The 23,290-nt window shown below is 46.1% G+C and overlaps 1 protein-coding gene across 1 annotated transcript in view; it reads right to left on the reverse strand.

Annotated features, from left to right (window-relative positions):
• Positions 1 to 23,290, reverse strand: part of nek10 (NIMA-related kinase 10) — a 460,338-nt gene that overhangs the window by 334,323 nt on the left and 102,725 nt on the right. The window contains exons 4-5 of the mRNA XM_072509340.1: positions 21,841 to 21,986; positions 13,255 to 13,353 (exon numbers count right to left, since the gene is read on the reverse strand). Coding sequence (XP_072365441.1) covers positions 13,255 to 13,353; positions 21,841 to 21,986 — 245 coding nt within the window. The remainder of the gene's footprint in view (positions 1 to 13,254; positions 13,354 to 21,840; positions 21,987 to 23,290) is intronic.

The following is a 23,290-nucleotide window of genomic DNA, read 5'->3' on the forward strand; positions in this document are numbered from 1 at the left end:
GATTGTCCAGCATTCTTTGGTTGGCGGGGTGTATTGCGAGGGAGCAGCGCCTTACCATATCCGGGTGTATGAAGCTTTTGGTGCTCCCGGAGTCCAGCAGGCAAGAGGTCACGTGGCCGTTGATTGTCACGCTGGTCGATGCGATGGCCAGGTTGTGCGGACGAGACCGATTGATCGTCACTGAGGCGAGTCGTGGTCGGTCGTCGCTGCCGTCGGATGATGGGGAGCCTGGGGGGGCCCAGATCCTAGAATGCTGTCGGTCGGTCCATGCCCAGTGGGGAAGACAAGATGGCAGCGCCTGAAGATCCTGCGGGGGACAAAATGGCGGCGCCCATGGGCCGCACGTTGCGGGGGTTGGACAAGATGGCGGCGCCCATGGGCCGCACGTGGACTGAGGGGGAAAAGATGGCGGCACCCACTGGCCGCGCATGGTCCGGGGAGATGAAGATGGCGGTGCCCATTGTGTGTAGACTAGGGGGGTGGGGCAATAGCGGCGACTGCGCGGGCCTGGCACACCGCGGCGAAGTGCCCCTTTTTGCCGCAAGCCTTGTAAAGGGCCGCGTGGGCCGGGCAGCGTTGGCGAGGGTGTTTCTGCTGGCCGCAGGAGTAACATCGGGGACCCCAGGGGTGCGCGGGCTGGCGCATGGCGCAGGCGTACTGGCTGGGTAAGGCCCCCGCTGGGGCGGCCGTCTGTGGGGTCCACGATGCGTAGGAGGGGTGGGCCGCTCGGCTGGGGGGGTAGGCCTGAATGTTGCGCGAGGTTACCGTCATAGAGAGCGCTAGCTTCTTTGTCTCAGCTAGATCGAGCGTGGGCCCTTCTAACAGTCTTTGGCGTATGAGGTCCGACCCAATGCCCATAACGAACGCGTCCCGCATAAGGAGGTTCGAATGTTCAGTGGCCGTAACGGCCTGACAGTCACAGTCTCGGGTGAGTGTGATTAGGGACCGCCAGAAGTCTTCTATGGACTCACCAGGGAGTTGAGAGCGAGTGGCGAGTACATGCCTGGCGAAGAGAGTGTTCGGCTTCTGTGCGTAATTTTCTTTGAAAAGCGCCACGGCGTCGGCGTAGTTCGGGGCGTCCTGGATCAGCGGAAACACGTTGGAGCTCAACCTTGAGTACAGGATCTGTATCTTCTGAGCCTCCGGAACAGGGGTGGTCGCGGAGTTGATATACGCCTCGAAGCAACCTAGCCAGTGATTAAAGTCCTTTTTGGCGTTGCTTGATTGCGGATCCAGCTGCAGGCGATCTGGCTTGATACGGAGGTCCATCTTTTAGAAAATCTTAGAGCAACAAATTGAGGCACGATCAATTGAACAAAGACTAGAGTTGGATACAACTGAGGCTTTATTGCTCTAAGATGTGTGGCCTCCCACAGCAGCTGGTGAAATGGCTGCTGAATGGAGGACACACATATTTATACTCCGCCTACTGGGTGGAGCCAGCAAGCAAGGACTACCGGCAAACCTGTAGTACAGGTCCTACCTTACATCACCTAATAAATGAGTAACAGTGGTTTACCACTGTGACTTTGGGAGGTGAAATCAGGTTTACAGGGAAGAGAGAAGGTTCCTCCTAGTTTTAATTCTGCAGGTGTGGCACTACCTACAATAGAAGCCATGGCTGTTTCTAGATGCCTTTCTCAGTCTCTGCCTGGGTTGAAGCTTTTCCTAGGTGGTTTTCTGTGGACCTGCCGTTTCCTGATCTTTTCAGTGTTTTTTTCCAAGTAAGGCAAGATAACCATTCTTATGATATGACCTGTAAAAGTAAGTAAAGTCGCCATAGTCTCAGATGACCATAAGCTGATTTCCCCTTTGAGGAGGAGAGCTATCTGGTGGTGATTTAACCCGAGGATCATCACATCTCAGGCGCGGAGCATGGTTGAGAAGGCGGGCCTTCATGAATAACCTCAGCCGGTACGAGAATTGAACCCGCGCTGTTGGCCTCGCTCGGCATCACAAACCAACTGTCAAACCAACTGAGCTAAACCAGCCTCTCCTGAAGCAGTCGTATCCCCAAGTAGCAATAATACTTGGACAATATTCAGGCTTGGGCCGATATGTGGCAGGTTATCTTTGTGCCACACAAGATAATGACCATCTCTAACAAGAGAAAATCTAACCATCTCCCCATGACATCCAATAGCACACCATCCCTATCAGTATCAACATCTTTGGGGTTATCATGGACCAGAAACTGAACTGGACCAGCCATATAAAAACTGTAGCTACAATAGAAGGGCAAAAGCTGAGAAATCACTTCCAGACTCTCCAAAGCCTGCCCACCATCTACAAGGAGCATGATGGAATCCTCTCCATGTGCCTCAATGAATGAGGCTCCAACAACACTGAAGAAGCTCAATACCATCCAGGAAAATGCAGACTTTTGACTGACACCCCATTTACCACCTTCAACAGTTACTCTCTCCAACACCGACACACAGTGGCAGCAATGTGTACAATCTAAAAGATGCACTTCAACAATTCAACAGCAACTTCCAAACCCATAACCTCTAACACGTAGGAGTACAAGGGCAGCAGGTGCATGGGAACACCACCACCTCCAAGCTCTCCTCCAAGCCACAATGCATTCTGACAGTACTATATCGACATTTGTTCATTGTCACTAGGTCAATATCCTGGAACTCCCTTCTTAACAGTACCTACACTGCAAGTACTGCGGTGGTTACAGAAGGTGGCTCACCACCACTTCCCAAGGGCAATTAGAGTTGGGCAATAAATACTTGCCTAGCCAGCAAGGCCCACAAGAGCAGAAAAAAAAGAGAAAAATAATTGAAATCCACAGTTCTGCCTGGTAGCCGGGAGCCATCTGAAGAACAGACTTTAAACTCAGTTCAAGATTTTTTTCAAATGTGTCTTTCAGAATAGTTTTCCTAAAAAAACATTACATCATAACTGCCCGCCATAACACTCAGGACATTGAATACATTGCTGCATCTAACCTGAATGAAGCCCAACCAGTCCCTAGCCACCATCATCCAAACTGACTAGCTGAACTTGTTCTCAAATTGAACAACTTATTTAACTCCACTCACTTTATCCAAGTAAAAGGTTTTGCTATGTGAACGAGTATGTGTCCCAGCTAGGCCTGCTGTTTTATGGGATATATGGAAGATTCTTTCACTCCTACTCAGGTTTCCTCCTTCACCACTTTTCCAGTTCTGATGACTGTATCAGTGTCATTTCCTGCTCTTGACCTGAACTGAAACATTATCAACTTTCCTTCCGATTTCCATCCTCTTTTGGCTTTTACATGGTCCCTCCCATTTCTTCCCTTCCATTCCTCAACTTATTTGTTGGCTATCTACCAAAATTAGTAAAAGTCCACTTATTCCCACAATTACCTTGACCATACTTCTTCACATCCAGTTTCCAGTAAGGAATCTATTCCATTCTCCCAATTTATTGGTCTCTATCACATCTGTTCTGAAGATTCAACTTTCCAAACTAGTGCTTAAGACATGTTTACCTTTTTCCTCAACTGGGAATTCCACCTTCCACTGTGGTTAACAGAGCATTCAACCATATCCATTCCATATCTCAAACTTTTCTCTCACCCCGTCCCCTCACTCCCATAACACAATTGGGTACCCATGTCCTCAACTTCAGCTTCCAGATTGAACGGCTTAAGCTCTTCCATTTCGCCACCTCCAGCACGATGCCATCCCTAAAGTCATCCTCTTGTTTGTTTTTTGCTTTTAGAAGGCACCTTCCCAGCATAATACACTGGTCTGTTCTTTAATCACCCCCAAAACACCCTTCTCATCCCACAGATCCCACAACACCTGCCCTATCATTTTGTTCCTTCACACCACCCAAGATCTCAAACAGTCCTTCCAGTAAAGCAGTGATTAACTTGGACATATTTCAATATAGAAGCTGCATTCACTGCTCACAATGCAGTTCCCTCTACACTGGGAAAATGAAACTCCGACTTGGTGAATGCCTTCTGGAACACCTTCATTCAGTTCTTAAGCTTGACCCAATTCCAGTTGCCTGTCATTTTAATTCTCCACTTGACTCTGGCTGGGAAGTTTGCTAGTGTCACTCGGGAGGATTTAAACTAGTATGGCAGGGGGGTGGGAACAAGCGCGTTAGCTTAGAAGGAGCCATAATTGAAGTGGAAATAGAGAACAAAAATAAGAAAACAACATCACCCTCAGGCAGAGCAAAAAAGGTGACAAGTGTGAGAAGGGAGGTGGTCAATGAGGGACTGACAGTATTATACCTTAATGCGTGCAGTATACGGAACAAGGTAAATGAGCTTGTTGCACACATTGAAATTGGCCGGTATGATGCTGTGGGCATCACAGAGACGTGGCTGCAAGGGGATCAGGGCTGGGATCTAAATACACAAGGATATGTGTCCTATCAAAAGGACAGGCAGATGGGCAAAGGGGGCAGGGTTGCATTGTTAGTAAGGAATGAAGTTAAATCGATATAGGATCAGAATGCATAGTATCTGTGTGGGTAGAGTTGAAGAATCGCAAAGGTAAAAAGACCCTGATGAGAGTTATGTACAGGCCTCCTAGCAGTAGTCAGGATGTGGGGCAGAAAATAAATCAGGAGATAGAGAAAGCATGTAAAAAATGCAATATCACAATAATCATGGGGGACTTCAATATGCAGATGCACTGGGAAAATCAGATTGGTAGTGGATCCCAAGAAAAGGAATTTGTGGAATGATTAAGAGATGGTTATTTGGAGCAGCTTGTGGGACCACTAGGGAACAGGCAATTCTGGATTTGGGATGTGTAATGAGGCAGACTTGATTAAGGATCTTAAGGTCAAGGAACCCTTAGGGAGCAGTGACCACAATATGATAGAATTTACCCTGCAGTTTGAGAGGGGGAAGCTGGAATCAGATGTAACGGTATTACAATTAAATAAAAGTAACTACAAAGACATGATCAGTGGGCAGCAAGGTAGCATTGTGGATAGCACAATTGCTTCACAGCTCCAGGGTCCCAGGTTCGATTCCGGCTTGGGTCACTGTCTGTGCGGAGTTTGCACATCCTCCCCGTGCGTGCGTGGGTTTCCTCCGGGTGCTCCGGTTTCCTCCCACAGTCCAAAGATGTGCAGGTTAGGTGGATTGGCCATGGTAAATTGCCTTCGTGTCCAAAATTGCCCTTAGTGTTGGGTGGGGTTACTGGGTTATGGGGATAGGGTGGAGGTGTTGACCTTGGGTGGGGTGCTCTTTCCAAGAGCCGGTACAGACTCGATGGGCCGAATGGCCTCCTTCTGCACTGTAAATTCTATGATCTATGATTGGATTGGATTGGATTGGATTTGTTTATTGTCACGTGTACCGAGGTACAGTGAAAAATATTTTTCTGCGAGCAGCTCAACAGATCATTAAGTACATGAGAAGAAAAGGGAATAAAAGAAAATACATAATAGGGCAACACAACATATACAATGTAACTACATAAGCACTGGCATCGGATGAAGAATACAGGGTGTAGTGTTAATGAAGCCAGTCCATAAGAGGGTCATTTAGGAGTCTGGTGACAGTGGGGAAGCTGTTTTTGAGTCTGTTCGTGCGTGAACTCAGAGGAGGAGCTGGCCAGAGTTGAATGGAAAATGAGCCTAGCAGGGAAGACAGTGGAGCAGCAATGACTGAATTTTGGGGAGGTTATTCGGGAGGCACAGCAGAAATTCATCCTAAGGAGGAGGAAACATGCATCCATGGTTGATGAGGGAAGTGAAGGACAGCATAAAAGAAAAAGAAAAATCATAAAAAGTGGTGAGGATTAGTGGGAAGCCAAAGGATTGGGAAGCCTTTAAAAGCAAGCAAAGGACAACTAAAAAAGCAATAAGGGGAGAGAAGATAAAATATGAGTGCAAGCAAGCTAGCAATATAAAAGAAGATAGGAAGAGTTTTTTTCATTATATAAAAGGTAAGACAGAGGCAAAAATAGACATTGGACCACTGGAAAACATGGCTGGAGAAGTAATACTAGGAAACAAAGAAATGGCAGACGAACTGAATAGTTACTTTGCATCACTCTTCACGGTGAAGACACCAGTGGGATGCCAGAGCATCAGGGGAATCAGGGGGCAGAGGTGAGTGCAGTGGCCATCACTAAGGAGAAGGTTCTGGGGAAACTGAAAGGTCAGGTGGGTAAGTCACCTGGACCGGATGGACCATGTTAGATGTTTTAGTTGCTGTGATGTGAAGAGTCTAAAGTTCTGTTCCTTTTTCACCGACACATATTTATTTCATTTCAACAGACTTTGCACAAAACTCTAACTACACATCACCTGACAGAGGCCACGTGAAGCCTCTTTACATATCAGTGTCAATTAATGGATACTTAACATAAATGGGACACCTAATTGCAATGTCTCTTAACCCATTACTTAACAGTCTCCCCTTCCTTGGAGAAAAAAAAATAATTAGGTGAAAACAAAATTTCAAGAAACTCAAAAACACACACGCAATTTCCCCCCGCCCTTTTTTTCCAGTTTTTTTTGTTTGGACGAGAAGGAAAAAAAAATTCACAGAAACACGCGCCCTTCATTAACAATATCCAAAAGTTTCTGTGAACTCGCCCCTCTTTCCTTAAAACAGTCTGACAGTTGATAGCTACTATCGACCCATTTATTTTTTGTTATTTCCCCTCTGTCCAACATCTGCTTCAAACTTGCGATGTCTATCCGTAACTTCTTTTCATTGACACTTTTTGTAGAGTGCACATTTTCCCACTATGAGTTTCAAGTCCCTAAGGTCACCTAAAACCGGGAACTTCAAAACACACTCCTGCATTTTTAGTTTGGCCAACGCTTTATTTGCTCTTATTATGTCTTCCACTTTGGGATCATTCATTTTTGTACTTAACTCTAAGACATCAAAACCCACGTCCGATCTAGTCTGTCTACCTAACCAGTTCAGTTGCCCAATTAAACTTCGCAGTTGCTCTTTTTCTATCTTTGAAACCATTGCGTCTTTTTGTGAAACTCGACCACGACTAATTGCTATTGGGCTGATGCTTTCCAAATAAGATTGCTGACGTAAAGTTGCCCCTAACTTAGTATGTTCAATTTCCAGTCCAATATATTTAAATGCACCGGAAGCCTGACTTCCAACCCTGAATTCTTTCCTCAAACCAGAGATTACAATAGCTTCAAAATCACTAGACCCACCCCACAAAAAATCAGCGATTTATCATGCCCCGTGCATTTCTGGGGTTCATCTTCCTATTGTAGGTTCTAACTGGGTTTCTGGCTTCATAATTTCCTTGTCTCGGTCTCCTTCTATAGCCTTGAGCCCTGTTCGTAGCCATACGATTTTGCCATCCTGTTAGTAATGTATCTTCCATATTCTGCCTTATTGCAGGCTGACCTATTTGGGTCATCAGAGCCATCGGAATCGAATGTTTCCCCAGAAACCTTTGTAAAGCTTTTGTCATCTGTTCGAATAAGGTATCCTTATCAGTAAACTGAACTCCTGTCAAAACCAGGAGCCTATCCATGTTGCTCATTCTAGCACAGTCAAGTAATTTAAAGGCCAACACAGACTGTGGAAATTCCAGGTTGTGTTTCTGCAGCCTTTTATATAGTCTGCCAAATTCCATTATATAGTCTTCCATGGAGATATCCTCCATTTTCCGGAACTTATCAAAATCCGACCATGCTTCATACGCACTTAACAAGTCATCTTTCTTCTAAATCTTATCCATATAATGTAATAAAGTCTCCAGACCTTCTTCGGAGTCTAACTCTTCCAATTCCAGCTCAGAAAGCACTTTGTTTTGGATTTTACTGCCATATGGTAAAGAAAGAGCCAATGCCATACCTTGTTTTCTCTTTCCCAAAGCAGTTACCTTAGTCCACATAACTACTGCACTTCTCCATTGGTCGTACGATTCCCTTTCAGAAAATAAGGGAGGATAGTCATATCCAGCCATCTTTATCCTCAGTTCAGCCATATATCCTTTTTCTTTTCTCACTCACTCCTTGGTTTGATCTGGAAGTTGTATCTTTCAACCGTTCACATTTACACAGCAACCATCCTCTGCTACCAATTGTTAAGACGTTTTAGTTGCTGTGATATGAAGAGTCTAAAGTTCTGTTCCTTTTTCACCAACACACATTTATTTCATTCCAACAGCCTTTGCACAAAACTCTAACTACACATCACCTGACAGAGGCCACCTGAAGCCCCTTTACATATCAGTGTCAATTACTGGATACTTAACATAAATGAGACAACTAATTGCAATGTCTCTTAACCCATTACTTAACAGACTACATCCCAGGGTTCTAAAGGAGAGCTGAGGAGATTATTGAGGCATTGGTGGTGATCTTTCAGGAATCACTGGAGGCAGGAAGGGTCCCAGAGGACTGGAAAGTGACTAATGTAACACCGCTGTTTAAGAAGGGAGGGAGGCAGAAAACAAGAAATTGTAGGCCGGGGAAGCAAGGGTGCTCCAGAAGTATTTGGATAGGCTAGGAGAGTGGGCAATGAAGTGGCAGATGACATACAATGCGGAAAAGTGTGAGGTTATGCATTTTGGATGGAAGAATTTAGGAATATACTATTTTCTAAATGGGGAAATGCTTTGGAAATCAGAAGCACAAAGGGACATGGGAGTCCTTGTTCACGATTCTCTTAAGCTTAACGTGCAGGTTTAGTCGACAGTTAGGAAGGCAAATGCAATGTTAGCATTCATGTCAAGAGGGCTAGAATACAAGACCAGGGATGTACTTCTGAGGCTGTATAAGGCTATGGTCAGACCCAATTTGGAGTATTGTGAGCAGTTATGGGCCACGTATCTAATGAAGGATGTGCTGGCCAGAGGAGGTCCACAAGAATGATCCCTGGAATGAGAGCTTGTTGTATGAGGAACGGTTGAGGATTCTGGGTCTGTACTCGTTGGAGTTAGAAGGATGAGGGGGGATCATATTGAAACTTACAGGATACTGCGAGGCCTGGATAGAGTGGACATGGAGAGGATGTTTCCACTTGTAGGAAAAACTAGAACCAGAGGACACAGTCTCAGACTAAAGGGACGATCCTTTAAAACAGAGATGAAGAGGAATTTCTTCAGCCAGAGGGTGGTGAATTTGTGGAACTTTTGCCGTGGAAGGCTGTGGAGGCCAAATCACTGAGTGTCTTTAAGACAGAGATAGATGGGTTCTTGATTAATATGGGGATCAGAGGTTATGGGGAGAAGGCAGGAGAATGGGGATGAGAAAAATATCATCCATGATTGAATGGTGGAGCAGACTCGATGGGTCGTGTGGGCTAATTCTGCTCCTATGTCTTACGGTCTTATGGACTCCTGCAGTGTTCCAACAAAACTCAATGTAAGCTGAAGAGCTGCATCTCATTTTTCGATTGTGTACATTACAACCTTGTCAACTCAACAATAAACTCAGATTGTAACTGCTGCTCCTATTTAATTTCCTTTTTTTTTTCTTACGAGTTTTGATTTTTCCTTTTGGACAGCTATTCGCACTTCCTCTAGATATATCTTATATTCCTTCACTACTACGTTTTGCTTTGCATGCCCAACCTTTTTATCATTTAACCTTTCGTGCCTTCCACTTTATTGTAGAACTTCTAGTGTTCTTTTTCCCACCCTGTCCCCTTTCACTGACACTAAACATGTTAAAAGCTGTTACCCAGTTCTCCTGAAAATTCAATGATCTGAAACGTTAACTCCATTTCTCTCTCTACAGATGCTACCAGATCAAATAACAGCATTTCCAGCATCATCTGTTCTTATTTCAGATTTTCAGCATCGGCAGTCTTTTGCTCTTCTACCTCATCATGAAATGTCCTGAATAGACCTGGCTAACAGGGCCTTCACTGACCAAACATAGACTTCAGTTCATGAGACCTAGGCCTAGAATTCTAGTAAAATTTCACAGACTAATATAAGAGACAAAGGGTTATTTGATGCTCTCAGTTTCCAACAGTACAGATGATTACCCAGGATGCCTTGTCTTCTTTGAAACCAGGTAGTGGCAGCCTTACATACATTATTGAGCTGAAAAGGATCCAGTAATGGAAATCAGAAACTGTCAGGGATCACCTGGCCTGGGCAGTTGGGTATATTGGGTACATGGCATCTTTGTAATTGGAGAAGGGAAATCAGGTGTAATTCAACATTTAAACCAGCCCTATCACTATCTTAGTGAGGCACTCAGCACATGGTCTATGTCTGAGTGGCACGCTGTGAGCTCTGTGCTCTGAGCTATCTCCTGGTAGAATGAGCGGGAACTGTGGTGTTCCCTGTTTTATAGTGCGTGCTCTCACTGGTGATTGGCTGCGATGTTATGTGTGTGCTGGTTGGTCCAACTACCTGTCCATCAGTATATGTGTGATTGCACCATGATATGCTGATGTGGATATCATGACAATCTCCAAAAACTCTGTTGTCCAACAATGTATAGGAAAGGGTGTAAGCACAGAGGGTATGGAAGCATTTTATCCAAGGAAGGGAGAAACTGACAAGATTCTACAGTAAGTGTGACAGGCAAGCCTAGGGCGTTGGCCAGCATGTGGTAGACTTGTGGAGATCACAATCTTCTTCCCAGAGCACATCAGATAATATAATTCATGATCATGCCTAATTACTGCTGCTCAAATACTATAATAATGTAATATATCTAATTTTGCTTATAATTAATAAAATATATTATCAGGGTTTTTTTTTAAACATAGCTCAAGTCAAATCATTTGGAACTTGAGTGAAAGGACTAATTGGCCAGAAACCCCAGAATCTAGAGCAAAGGGTAATTCCAGGGCTCCTTCAACTAGTTACCCTGGAAAGGGATCTTCTGGAATTTGATGCCCTTGTTCAAAATAGACTCACATTGGTTACTTTCACTAATGAAGAAATCACTCAATTTTCCCTTTGAAGACCCCAACCTATTTCAGGAGATTAGGAAAAAATGAACTTCTAAAAGAAAGCAACAATGGGATAAGGTTCACAGGTAGAGAATAGCTACCAACAATATTAGATCAATTTGAGACCCTTTCCATTAGCAGAGCACCACTTAGACAGAGGGAAAAGTTCTCAACAATCTCTTGGAAGAAGTAGACTTCCATGGGTATGACATATTTCAAGATTTTCCAAGGGATACCGGTATCCAGGTATCCAGAGGCTACTCCCTTACAGAAGATGGTATCAAAACACATTATCAATTAATTGGTAAAGATATTTTCCAAGTTAGAAATTGCAAAAAGGATTCTGATTGATCAGAGATTTATATCTAAACTAATAGGAGATCTGTGCATTATTAAAAATTGAAGCTCTACAAACCTCAGAAAATCATTCCCAGACTGGTTCAATCTAGAACCACAAATTACAAAGTTTACCAACCTGGGAGATCACAAAAGGAGCAAATCTTACAAAGCAATGGAGAGATCAGGTGATCCTTTAATTTCCAATAGAGCTTCTATTGGCAAACATTTCACTCCATATATTCTACTAATTCCTTTAATTATTTTCAACACCTCAATCTGATCACCCCTTAGTCTTCTATATTCAAAGAAAAGCAAGCCTAGTCCTGTAACTCTATAGAAAGCATTGCCTGGTATAGCTGAGGAACCCATTCTGGCATGGCAGTCTCTGCTGCATTTTCTGCAGAGGAAGATAGTGGGCTGAGATGTTGCACGATTCGTTGGCCTCTGTTTTCTCTGGGCCCTCTTCTCAGCCAGCTGAGCTTTTTGTTCCTGCTCCCCTCTTCCAATGCCCCTCCAAACAATTAGCTTTCAGAGATCATGGCATCAACGACTGCCTTCCGGCTGTCAGTGTTAATGTCCACCATCTTCATATTGTGCTTGCAGGTGTCCTTGTAAAGGAAATATAAACACGGAGGAGATTTTTAACCCAGCAGCCAGTTCAAGGCAGGCAAGCTATCACGCATCCAATGAACATGGCCGAGTCAACTTAGACAGCGTTGACTTACTAATGAGAGCATGCTGATGGAATTAGAATGCTCCAGGACCGCTGAAATCATACTGGGATTTGGCATAGATGCATTCAGTCAGGATGTGCAGTCTGCCAAGGGCCACATTGGCAAATACATTTCCTAGAATGCTTAAAAGGCAATGCCTTGGTAGTTTTTACAATCACTGTGATTGCCTTTGTTCTTAAACACAGTCACAATATTTACATCATGCATATTCTGGGGCGCTGCATCCTTCTTCCAGCAGAGAGAGAATTTGCGCTACAGATGCTACAGGAGTGCTGGTTCCCTGTGCTTAATGAGTTCAGGCAGTATAGCACTGAAGCCTAAAGCTTTGTCCATGGCAAGTGAGTCAATAGCTTTGTTAAGCTCCTCCATTGGAGGTTCAAGATTCAGCTCTGCCATGGCAGGTAGGCTTTCGACATGGTATTTCGGAGCTGATTCTGCCATGTTACCTCCTGTTGATCCCTGAGAGGCTTCAGAGTGTGTAGACAGTATTCTGGCCAATTCTTTTCTGGTTTTTCGAACTTGGGTATCACAGAGATAAGAGAACAGCCAAATTCCAGGATTTTTCCAAGAGGATAAAGACCCGTGGCGCCAGAAAAATGGTAAAGAGGTCAAGTTTCCAATGGGAGCCATCTGATGCGCATCTTCTGCTTACATTATGCCAAAATCCCCAGGGAGAACCTGTGCATTTAAATTGTGGGACTATTGAGTTTCTTCAGGATAGGCAGCATGGCTGATGTCAGTACAATGATGTCATTTCTGCTTAAAAGGGTTGCATTGTGAAAGATCACCCTAGGCTCACCCCCTGCCTATAACCCCACCTAACCTACACATCTTTGGAAACCAAGGGGAAATTTAGCATGGCAACTCCACCTAACTCCATTTCGTTGGACAGTGGGAGGAAACCAGAGCACCCGGAGGGAACCCACGCAGGTGGTGGTGGTGGTGGCGGTGGTGAGTTGTCAGTAACCATATTTAGCCAGGAGTTAGAAGAGGTTTAACCTATCTAACTTTTCCTGGATAACTATTCTTTGGAATCAAATGCTCCAAAGTCTCCAATTTAAATCGGAGTTTCAAATGGTTCCAGATGCAGAGTAAATGCCCATCAGAAATTTAAACTTCCTGGGAAGTTCCCATGCAGTCCTTGCATGGGAACTTCCAGGAGTCCACCAGCATCTATTCTGGAGTATCCTCTGGGGTACCACTCCCTGGGAACAGAAGATCTGGGCTATTACGTTAACATTTTACTGAAAGATACCTATACATCTCCACAATAATTTAGTAACAAACAAGATTCATTTTTACCTGCATGTTAGCCTCTGCTTTACCAGTGCTGTGAAAATCTCCAAAAAGAGTTTGTGATGAGGATGACAACTAAACCTTCTTTCATTCTTATAGTTGACACTTTGGTGAAGAATTAGAAGGAAAAAAATCACTTTCAGCATGTTTCATAAAGTTTTTTTCATACATTTATCATTTTCAAACTTTATATTGGTCCTGCCACTTTTAAAGCATGCTGTACAAAACTGAAGTACCAAGGCACCATCCCTTTCTGTATAGTAGGTGAGGATGAATTTTGAAATATAATCTACTTTGTCTGTACAGTCAGAGTTAAATATTCACACTGTTTCAATGTTTAATATTCCTGTATTTATCATTACTTTGGAATAATTTGATGAGGGTAGCCAGTTCTGAGAGGAGTGGTAGCTCTTACAACAACACTCGGTGCTCAGGATTATTCTCTATGAACTAAAATAAAATAAAACAAAATTTAAAATAGAAATCATCCATATATTCTAATAATAATAATCTTTATTATTGTCACAAGTAGGCTTACATTAACACTGCAATGACGTTACTGTGAAAATCCCCTAGTCGCCACATTCCGGCGCCTGTTCGGGTACACTGAGGGAGAATTCAGAATATCCAATTCATAAACAAAATCCATAATAAGTATGGTGAAATAATCAGTTTAACCTACTCAGAGTGGGGATACTTGTTCTTACGTATGTTTGCTAAATATAAACATTCACCATCATATTAAACTTTAGTTGTTCAAATTAAGGTTGTAGGCAAACGTTCTCTATTCATCCAATGTTAGTCCCAAGTAGCATCTATGTATTTTAAATTAGTAACTGAATACATACATCGACAACACTTTCTTTCATCAAGCATCTTTTAATTTATGTTAAAAACATGTCACAGTAGCGCGGCACAGTGGAGCAGTGGTTAGCACTGCTTCCTCAAACAACGAGGACCCGGGTTCAATCCCGGCCCTGGGTCATTGTCCATGTGAGTTTGCATATTCTCCCCTTGTCTGCATGGGCCTCACCCCCACAACCCAAAGATGTGTGGGGGAGGTAGATTGACCACTCTAAATTGCCCTATAATTGGAAAAAAATCATGTCGCAGGAGGTGCTGAAGATGTGCATTCAGGTCAGGTGGCCCTGTTTATGGGACATCACAGCTCACAATCTGTATTGAACTGATGCTGTTGGGCATCAGTGGTCTTAATTGGGTACTATACAATAAGTTCCAAATAGCTAGAAATTTAAAAACAGATAGCAGCAGCACTCTGCAAAATGCCACAGTGAAAGGATGCAACTTCATTTCTGATACTTTGTTGTGTTCTAAGTTTAACATCAATGTGGGACAGTGTGAAATGAAAGTCAGCTGCACACAGGTAGAGAGGGTGACATTATTGATCTGAATTATAAGACGTCTAGACAAGCTGGTTACTTGTTAAAATCTGGCTTAAAAATCATTCCAGAATATCATAGATTATCATAGAATTTACAGTGCCGAAGGAGGCCATTCGGCCCATCAAGTCTGCACCGGCTCTTGGAAAGAGCACCCTACCCAAGTTCAGTACCTCCACCCTATCCCCATAACCCAGTAACCCCACCCAACACTAAGGGCAATTTTGGACACCAAGGGCAATTTATCATGAACAATCCACCTAACCCGCACATCTTTGGACTGTGGGAGGAAACCGGAGCACCCGGAGGAAACCCACACACACACGGGGAGGATGTGCAGACTCCGCACAGACAGTGACCCAAGCCGGAATCGAACCTGGGACCCTGGAGCTGTGAAGCAATTGTGCTATCCACAATGCTACCATGCTGCACGGTATACTATAATGCACGGCAGAAGCAAGGTTAAAGAATGAAGCGACAGGACTCCCAAGATTAAACTGAAACACCAATGAATCTTTATTATACAAACTTGAACAAAACAAAGACGAGCAATAACGACTTAATAGGTACATTGACCAAATAAGATAATGGATGTGATTTAATGGCTGCGTTGCACTTAAGCGAGAGCACGACGAGGTTGCTAAATAGTGGGTAAAGCCAAAAATGAGAACCAAGTTGGGCGCCAATTTGATTTGCGATCTACCGGCCCTTACCATAGCGAGAAACCAATAATCACCACTTAAGCCCAATCTCCATAAAATTAACAGGAACGACCCCCTATCCAGCACCATCCTCCTCTCCCCCCGCCCCCGTCTCGCATCGCCACCACCGATCAAATGGCTCCCCAGTAAGTGGTCACGCTGGCACCGATTACTACTCCTTTTTAAAAAAGTGAAACTGGCGGAGGATCTGCTGCGGAGACCCAAGGAGTTAGTAGCCATCTTCACACTTGCGAAGAGCCAGAGGTACTGTGCTGCCCCAGTGCTTGGAAGGGGTGGGGGAGCAACCTGGGAGCTAACCTCGGTTGGGGTGGGCTGCCATGGGGTGCAGGGCATGGGGCGGGGGGGGGGGGGGGCATGGTCTCGACTGGGGGGGTGGGTCTAATCACCCGTGGTCCTGCTTTACCAACCCCAGGAACTTGTGTAACCTTTCAAGGGACAACCCTAGCCCATGTCTGAGCACCAATAACTCCCACTGACCACTGGCGTTGCGGCTGAAGGCTATTGGAAATTGGCAATCATAGTTAAGTGAGAACCTCACATTTCCCAAGTGGATCCCCATGAGTAGGCATGTCATGCAGCAAGCGGGAGTTAATGCCTAGCATCCCAATCAAACAGTGATGCCTGGACGCTGTGCCTGAACACTGGAGGAAGCAACAGCACGGATGCAATGTCCAACATTCGAACACCTAGGGGCTGGGACCCTGCGCCAGGATATTACCGCAGCCAGAGAGTGGATAGGTGCACCAGTGAAGGGACCTGCGCCCGGTTACGTGCAGATGCCTGGGGTGTCAGATGCGACGGGATGTCTGGGCAGGCCGTGGCAGGGGGTGGGGAGCAATGGGGAGACTGGAGGGGCCGTGGGTGGAAGACACCACTGGTTTTCAGTCACTCACCCTCTCCCAATTGCTTGAAAAGTATGGACGATATTTTGGACCCCGTGGAACGTGCCCTAATGCTGCTGCTGGCAGGCCAGGCGGCCTGATGCTGGAGAAGGCTGCGGCAGCAGCATCAACAGAGACTCGAAGTAGTGGCCCATGTGCTGGGCCCCACCCCACACCCTGAAGATCCGGCCGCCCATCAGGCCAGTGAGGGACCCAGAGGGGGAGGCCCGCAACACCTCAAGCTGTACAGGTGTCGCTGGTCTTTTGAATGCCGGATAGCGCGTGCAGAAGGAGGCACTTCCTCAACAAGGGAATAGTGCGGCACCTGTGCCATGTCCTCTCGGATTTGGCACCATGTGGAGGAGGATACCTGCTCCCGGTGGCCATTAAGGATCTCCACAGCCCTGAACTTCTTGCCTCAGGATCATTCCAGGGCTCGAGTAGGGAATTGTGTGGCATCTCACAAGCTACAGCCCACAAGTGCATCCGTCAAGTCATGGATGCCGTGTTTGCTGTTAACCTGTTGAAAAATCGCCGTCAACCCCCCTTGAATATTTTGGCCGCACCCTATTGTCTGCATCATCTCTGGGTAAACCTGGTCCAGAGGCTCGACATCTGACTGGGACCCAGCTGGGTCCCTCACTGCTATCTCACCTTGGCATTTCTGCCTCCACCTGATGCATATGGAGATGTGGGGTGCTCACCAGAATATGCCCCAGAAGTCTGTCCACTACCGTTGCACACCAAAGGTCTGTCTCTCTGCACCAACTCAGGGCCCCGCCCTGTAGGTCAGCAGGAATGTATCATGGATGGATTTGTAGGAAGGGGTGGGGGCGTAGGGGGTATGTGTTGTCCATACCCCTGACCAAATCTCTCTCCTCCCCTCCTCCCACCACCCCCCCAGTCAGTGAAACTGGAGGCAATCAGAGAGTTTCATGCGCATTGGCCCACACGCACACATCTTGCAATCTTGTGGCTTCCCATGCCTGCCTGGGCCCCATGTCCTGTCCATCCTCCCCCTCCCCCGCATCTTCCCCCTTGGACGAGGCCTGGAATTCATCCTCCTCCTCCAGCACGCTGTTTCGCTGCTGCGCGATGTTGTGGAGGACGCAGCAGGCCGCCACGATGTGGGCGACCATCTCAGCATCATACTGGAGGGCCCCTCCACAGCGGTCCAGGCACCTGAACTGCATCTTCATGAGGCTGAAGCACCGCTCGATCATGCTACTGGTTGCATCATGGGCGTCATTGTAGCGGGTCTCAGTGTCAGTCTGTGGCCTCCGGATAGGTGTCATCAGCCACGACTGCAGTAGATAACCCCAATCGCCCAACAGCCAACCCCCCAGCCGGGGGAGGGGAAAGGCATCTCGAACATGTGAGGAATCATCGACTGTGCCAGGATGAAGGCGTCAGGCACACTGCCCGGGTATCGGGCACAGACGTGCATGATGCACAGTTGATGGTCAAATATCAGCTGCACATTCATCGAGTGCAACCCCTTTCAGTTTGTGTAGAGCGACCTGTCATCTGCAGGTAATCGTAGGGGAGCATGCATCACGTCAATCACCCCCTTGAACTGGGGCATGTCGGCAATGGCGGCAAACCTGCTGCTCGGGCATCCTGGTGGGCTCGATCCACATTGAAGTGGATGTATTGTGCTGACTGGGCATATAGGGCCTCCATGACAGCACAGATGCAACTGTGCACATCGGTCTGAGAGATCCTGGACAGGTCCCGACTCGGCGCCTGGAAGGATCAGGCCGACCATCACCTTGACGTCCACCGGGAGCGGGTGTCCTCCCTCAAACCCCCACGGTGCCAGGTGTGCCATGATCTGTTAGATATGTTGCACTATCTCCCTACTCAGCTGGAGTCTTTGATTGCATGCCCGGTCGGGCAGTTCCTCGAATGACAGGGGCTGCCGGTACACACGGGGCCTCATGCAGCACCTCCTTGGAACCTCCTCCTCCTCAGCCTATTGGGGGGCTGGCTCTCCATCCTGGGTGGCTGCCTCCTGTTCCTCGGAGGCATGCTCCGTTGCTGCAGCTTCCTCCTCCTCCACGAGCAACACCGGTTCATACAGTCGCAATGCATTCCCCAGGGCTGCAGTGACTCGCAGGAAGGCCGCCATTGCTTGTTGAATTCCAAATTCCATTGTCTGCAGGGGTGTAAGGCCGATATGTTAGCATGGTGCATAGACCGGTGCCCAACCAGGTCCAAAGGGCTACATGGTGGCCCTGGCTGGCACTGTGGGCTCTGCCCCCTTATGTCCCCCCCCTACCACCCATCTCCGCACCATTGGCCACATTGTCATCTGGCACTGTGGGGACTCTGGCCCTGGCACCCGTCCCGGATGCCAGGGGTACCGTCGGCTGCCGCTGCTCATGCCAGGGTACGCTCCATGGCCCCTGTCTGGTGCCCCCGTAGGGGCCAATGTGGGCATCACCCTGGGTGAGCCGCCTGATGCCGGGCTAGTGGGTGGCAGCCTGGTTTGGGCGGGGGGGGGGGGGAGATATGGCGGAGAATACCCATATGGACGGTGTCACTGAAGAACAAGGGGCCAAGGTGGGTGGTCAGTGGAGTGCGCAGCAAGATGGCTGCCTTGTGGCCGCGGCAACGGCGGTCCATGACTGGACAATGCCCCAGTCCATGGGAGGTCGCCCTGGCCACTCGCCCCCCCCATCCCTGGCCCCAGCCAGCCGAGTGTCTGGCCCGGCAGCCACAGTCGCGTGTCTCCATGTCCTACCTCCTCTGTCTCCCTCATCAGCCACGACACCGGTTTTACGATTTTTAAAAGCACAAAACCCATCGGAGGGGGAGAATCGCGGAGGTCCCGGAGAAAACCGGGTCAGGCCCATTACCGATATGCGGTGTTTACTATACGTGCGTTCCAGACCGTAGTGATGCCGCTGTGGAGGTGACGGAGAATTGCGATTTGCCGTGAAATCAGCGCCCGCCATGGTTTTGGGGTTGGAATTTATTCTCCGTCCAATTGCGTTTCCTGATTTCGGCATCAGCCAACGGCGAATCCACCCCTCATCTTTAAAGGTCGAGGAACTATATGACAGTATAATGATAGTTTGGACTGAAGGCTTTACCTTTGTTTTAAAAGAGTTGGCTTTAAACTCATTCAGATTTGTGGCTATTTCTTATCTTTTGAGACTTTAAGTGTTTGTAAATCAGTTGCAACCAACTTCCCTACTACAACCTTCGTCTCTGATAAGTTGATTTTAAAACCACCAAGCCTGGACATTTTTGAAATTTAAAATGATAGCTGCTATTCCATGCAATCAAAGGAAAAGGCAATTTATTTGAGTTTAAATAGATAAATGGAATTTTTAAGTTCAAATGAATAATTAATACACCCACAACAAACTTGAGATAGAGCAAACTCAGAGGATTTGTTTATTTCCACACACTCAAATGCGAAAGGATGGTCATCACGTAGGGCAAAGGCCACAGAGTAAAGAACTATTGTTTCATATGAGTCCAGAGTCCAGAATCAAAAGCCCAGTGGTATGTTCCTTCATAGTGGTTGGAAGGCTTAAAACATGAAGCTGGATCGTTCATTTTTTCAGTAGAGTTGACTGCCTCAATGAAATAGGCATGCAGAGATGAATTATTCTTGTAGACGTATTCTTGTATAGAAATTCAGAAGTTCCAGTAGAAACAATGTAGATGGGGGACAGGTATTCAAACTTGGATAAAACCCTTTTCCTGAGCAGCTGCATGGTAGGTGGAAGATGGCAGACTGCCATGCAGTCCAGCAAGAAAATAGAACTGGTTCTCCAAGCTGGGGGTGGGGGTCATATCGCATGATTCGCAACACTCTACTTTGGCTTTGTCTGGGTTCCTGAGATTGTCAACGGTTCAACCATTAACAATTTGAAAGGAAGTTGCAGGGTCTTTCGTCCTCGCAGCCTACTTGGTACTGGTGGCCAGGCCTGCGTTATGAAATGTAGACAACTTTTGCATAATTACATTTGAATTTTGTCTCTGCAGCTCACAGTCATTAGCATCTCTTCACAGATACCCAGATGTCAGCTTCTCTACTGCCAGAAAGGTCCTTTTGTTTGAAATTCACAGCCAGACATGGCTTCAGTCATTTTAAAGACTTTGTCCAGTTATTAAAATTTTAGGAGAAAGCCATTAGGCTATCTATATATTTTATAAAAATATAGAGTGTGAGATCTAAACCCCCTGACAAAAATAATAGGCAACATCTACAAGATGGATACAAGCAAAAGAAGAACTGGAGGATTGAGAATAGAACTTGGGGTTTTACAACAGGCCAAAGAGGGATTTTAAACAATTATCAGAAAGAGGCTACTTAACCTTAGCAGTATAATCCAAGCATTAAAGGATGCATGCACCAAAATGGCAGTTCGAGCCTGACTAACCTGTCACCAGAATCCAGAGAATTACTGGTCACAAAGTCGGTGTGTGGAGGGGAGGTTGTGGTGAGATGAGAAAACGATATCCTCAAATCTTTGTTAATCATGCCCCAAAGAATTAAAATGGCACTAATAGATGGGGGGTATAAGGTTAAGTCCCAGGATTGATACAGGGCAAGTCGGTAAATAAATTGAGCTCGCATGGATACATAACAAATGGAACTAATAGTATGCTGTTTATAACTATGGATGAGTATGGTGTGGAATCAAAACACTGTATTGTGTGCACCTGAAATACCGTAAGGCCACTAAGCAACAACTCTCCTGTAACAATCTTGGTGGGACCTCAGTTCAGACATCCTAACCGACCAAAAGAATTATCTCTATGGAAATTGAGTTGTGCACATGGTGCAAATAGGACTTAGGTCCCAGTCCCAACCATTCTCTAGTGTACTCAGGAAAATCAAATTATCGAGAAGAGGTGAAGAGCCCAGATTCCACCATATCAATGAGATACAAGATCAATCATAAGAGACCAGACTGTTTTAGAATGCAGAATTCATGAGGGTCCAGCAGGATCCCTGGATGACTACATAGGGGACCAGTGGCTCCCCAGGCTAGAAGTGTGGCCAGGATACTGACGTAGTGCAAATAAGTATGAAATCCCCATGTGGCCATTAATTGGGTCAAGAAAATTGGGCTATCTGGAACAATATAGACAGAGAAACTTTGCCTTGGGATGTATAGCTTCCTCTAAGAAGGAAGTATAAACATGGCTACTGTCACCATTGATTCGGAAAGAAAGTCTCTCCCTTGCATGTATGCTTGAATAAACCAACTTGATGACTCTCTCCAGACTGTGTGGTGACTGAATATCCGACAACAACAGCTAGAGATATGAGGAGGATGTTTCCCCTTGCTAGGAATCCCAGGATTAACAGCAGAGTCTTATAATAAGGGGTTGGTCATTTAGGAGTGAGGTTAGGAGAAATTACTTCACTCAGTGTATTGTGGATCTGAGGAATTCTCTACCTCTTGAGAAATATAACAGAGATCAACTGATTTCTGGATACTCAGAAATAAGGGGGTATTGGCAGTAGGTTTCAAAAATTAAGGTGAGATAAAAGATCTATCATAATCATATTGAATGGTGAAACCAACTAAATAGCTTATTCTTGTTTCTTATGTTCAATACCTAAAAGTCTCAAGTTCCACAGCCTCAGTTGATTGTTGCTGCTGCTCTCCGTATCGGATTCCATCATTTTGTTTCCCTTGAACAAAATGTTGCTGCTGTGATTTAGCTACAACTCCACGTCCTTTGTCAAAATTTAGAGCTGGCAACTAAACAAACACAAACAAAACAATATTAATCTGTTATTTTACATTGTGGTTCAATACAAGTAGAGATTTGTCTTCGAATTTTTGTTATCACCAAACATTAATTCTTAAATTTAGGGAAAAATGGCATACACTGATAATTTATACAATCAAGTCAACTATAATTCCCAGTATTTCTAAAAATGATTGGTTAAAAGTTACAAAATCGAGGGAGAAGGAATCCTCCTTCTTCTCCCATGTTCACAAAGTCGACTCTCGTATTGACTTCTTTGTAGTGGGTCGGTGCTTCCAGGTGTAGAAGGGGCGCAATACTCCACAATAGCAATTTCGGACCATGCACCACACCACGTGGACGTGAGGCTGGAGACGGGCCGGTCCCAGCGACCCCGATGGAGGCTAGACACAGCCCTCCTCGACGACAAGGCGTTCTGCAAAAAAATGTCACATGCCATCGACGGGTATGGAATCTGCAACCAAAATGAAGAGGTTTCACGCTCCACATTCTGGGAAGCACTGAAGGCAGTGATAAGGGGGGAAATAATAGCATACAGAGCTCGCAAGGACAGGAAGGAAAGGGCGGCTAGGCAACGGCTGTCAGATTCCATATTGGAAGTGGATCGATGGTACTCCATGGCCCCGACCGTGCAGCCGCTGGAGAGGAAAACACTACAAATGGAATTTGGCATGCTTTCTACTGGGAAAGCAGTGAACCAGTTCCACCAGACACAGGGGATATTTTTTGAGCATGGAAAAAAGGCCAGCAGCCTACTGGCTCACCAGTTGAGAAAGCAGGCAGCCATGAGGGATATAGTGCAGGTGAGGGACAGGAACAGCAGGCTAGTCACAGATCCAAATAAGATCAACAAGATCTCTACGACCCTCTACTGGGAGCAGTACACCTCCGAGCCCCTGGAGGGAGATTCAAAGATGAATCAGGTTCTCGACGGGCTGGACATACCAATTGTGGGGGAGGAAAAGAAACAGGGACTGGAGGCACCGTTAGTACTGCGGGGAAGTCATGGAATGCATCAACTCCATGCAGTTGGGGAAGACACCGGGTCCAGACGGATTCCCAGTGGACTTCGATAAACAGTTTGCGGCAGCACTGGCCTCACACCAGCGGGGGATATTTAATGATTCGGTGTTGAGAGGGGCCCGGCCGCTCATGCTGGCATAGGCCTCAATTTCACCAATCTCAAAACAAAACAAAGATCCGACAGAGTGCGGGTCATACAGACCCACCTCACTCCTGGACACTGGCGCTAAAATCTTAGTGAAAGTCCTGGTGAGGTGACTGGAGAGTTGCA

Source organism: Scyliorhinus torazame, chromosome 6 (genome assembly GCF_047496885.1).
Source record: "Scyliorhinus torazame isolate Kashiwa2021f chromosome 6, sScyTor2.1, whole genome shotgun sequence".
NCBI classification, from domain to species: Eukaryota; Metazoa; Chordata; class Chondrichthyes; order Carcharhiniformes; family Scyliorhinidae; genus Scyliorhinus; species Scyliorhinus torazame.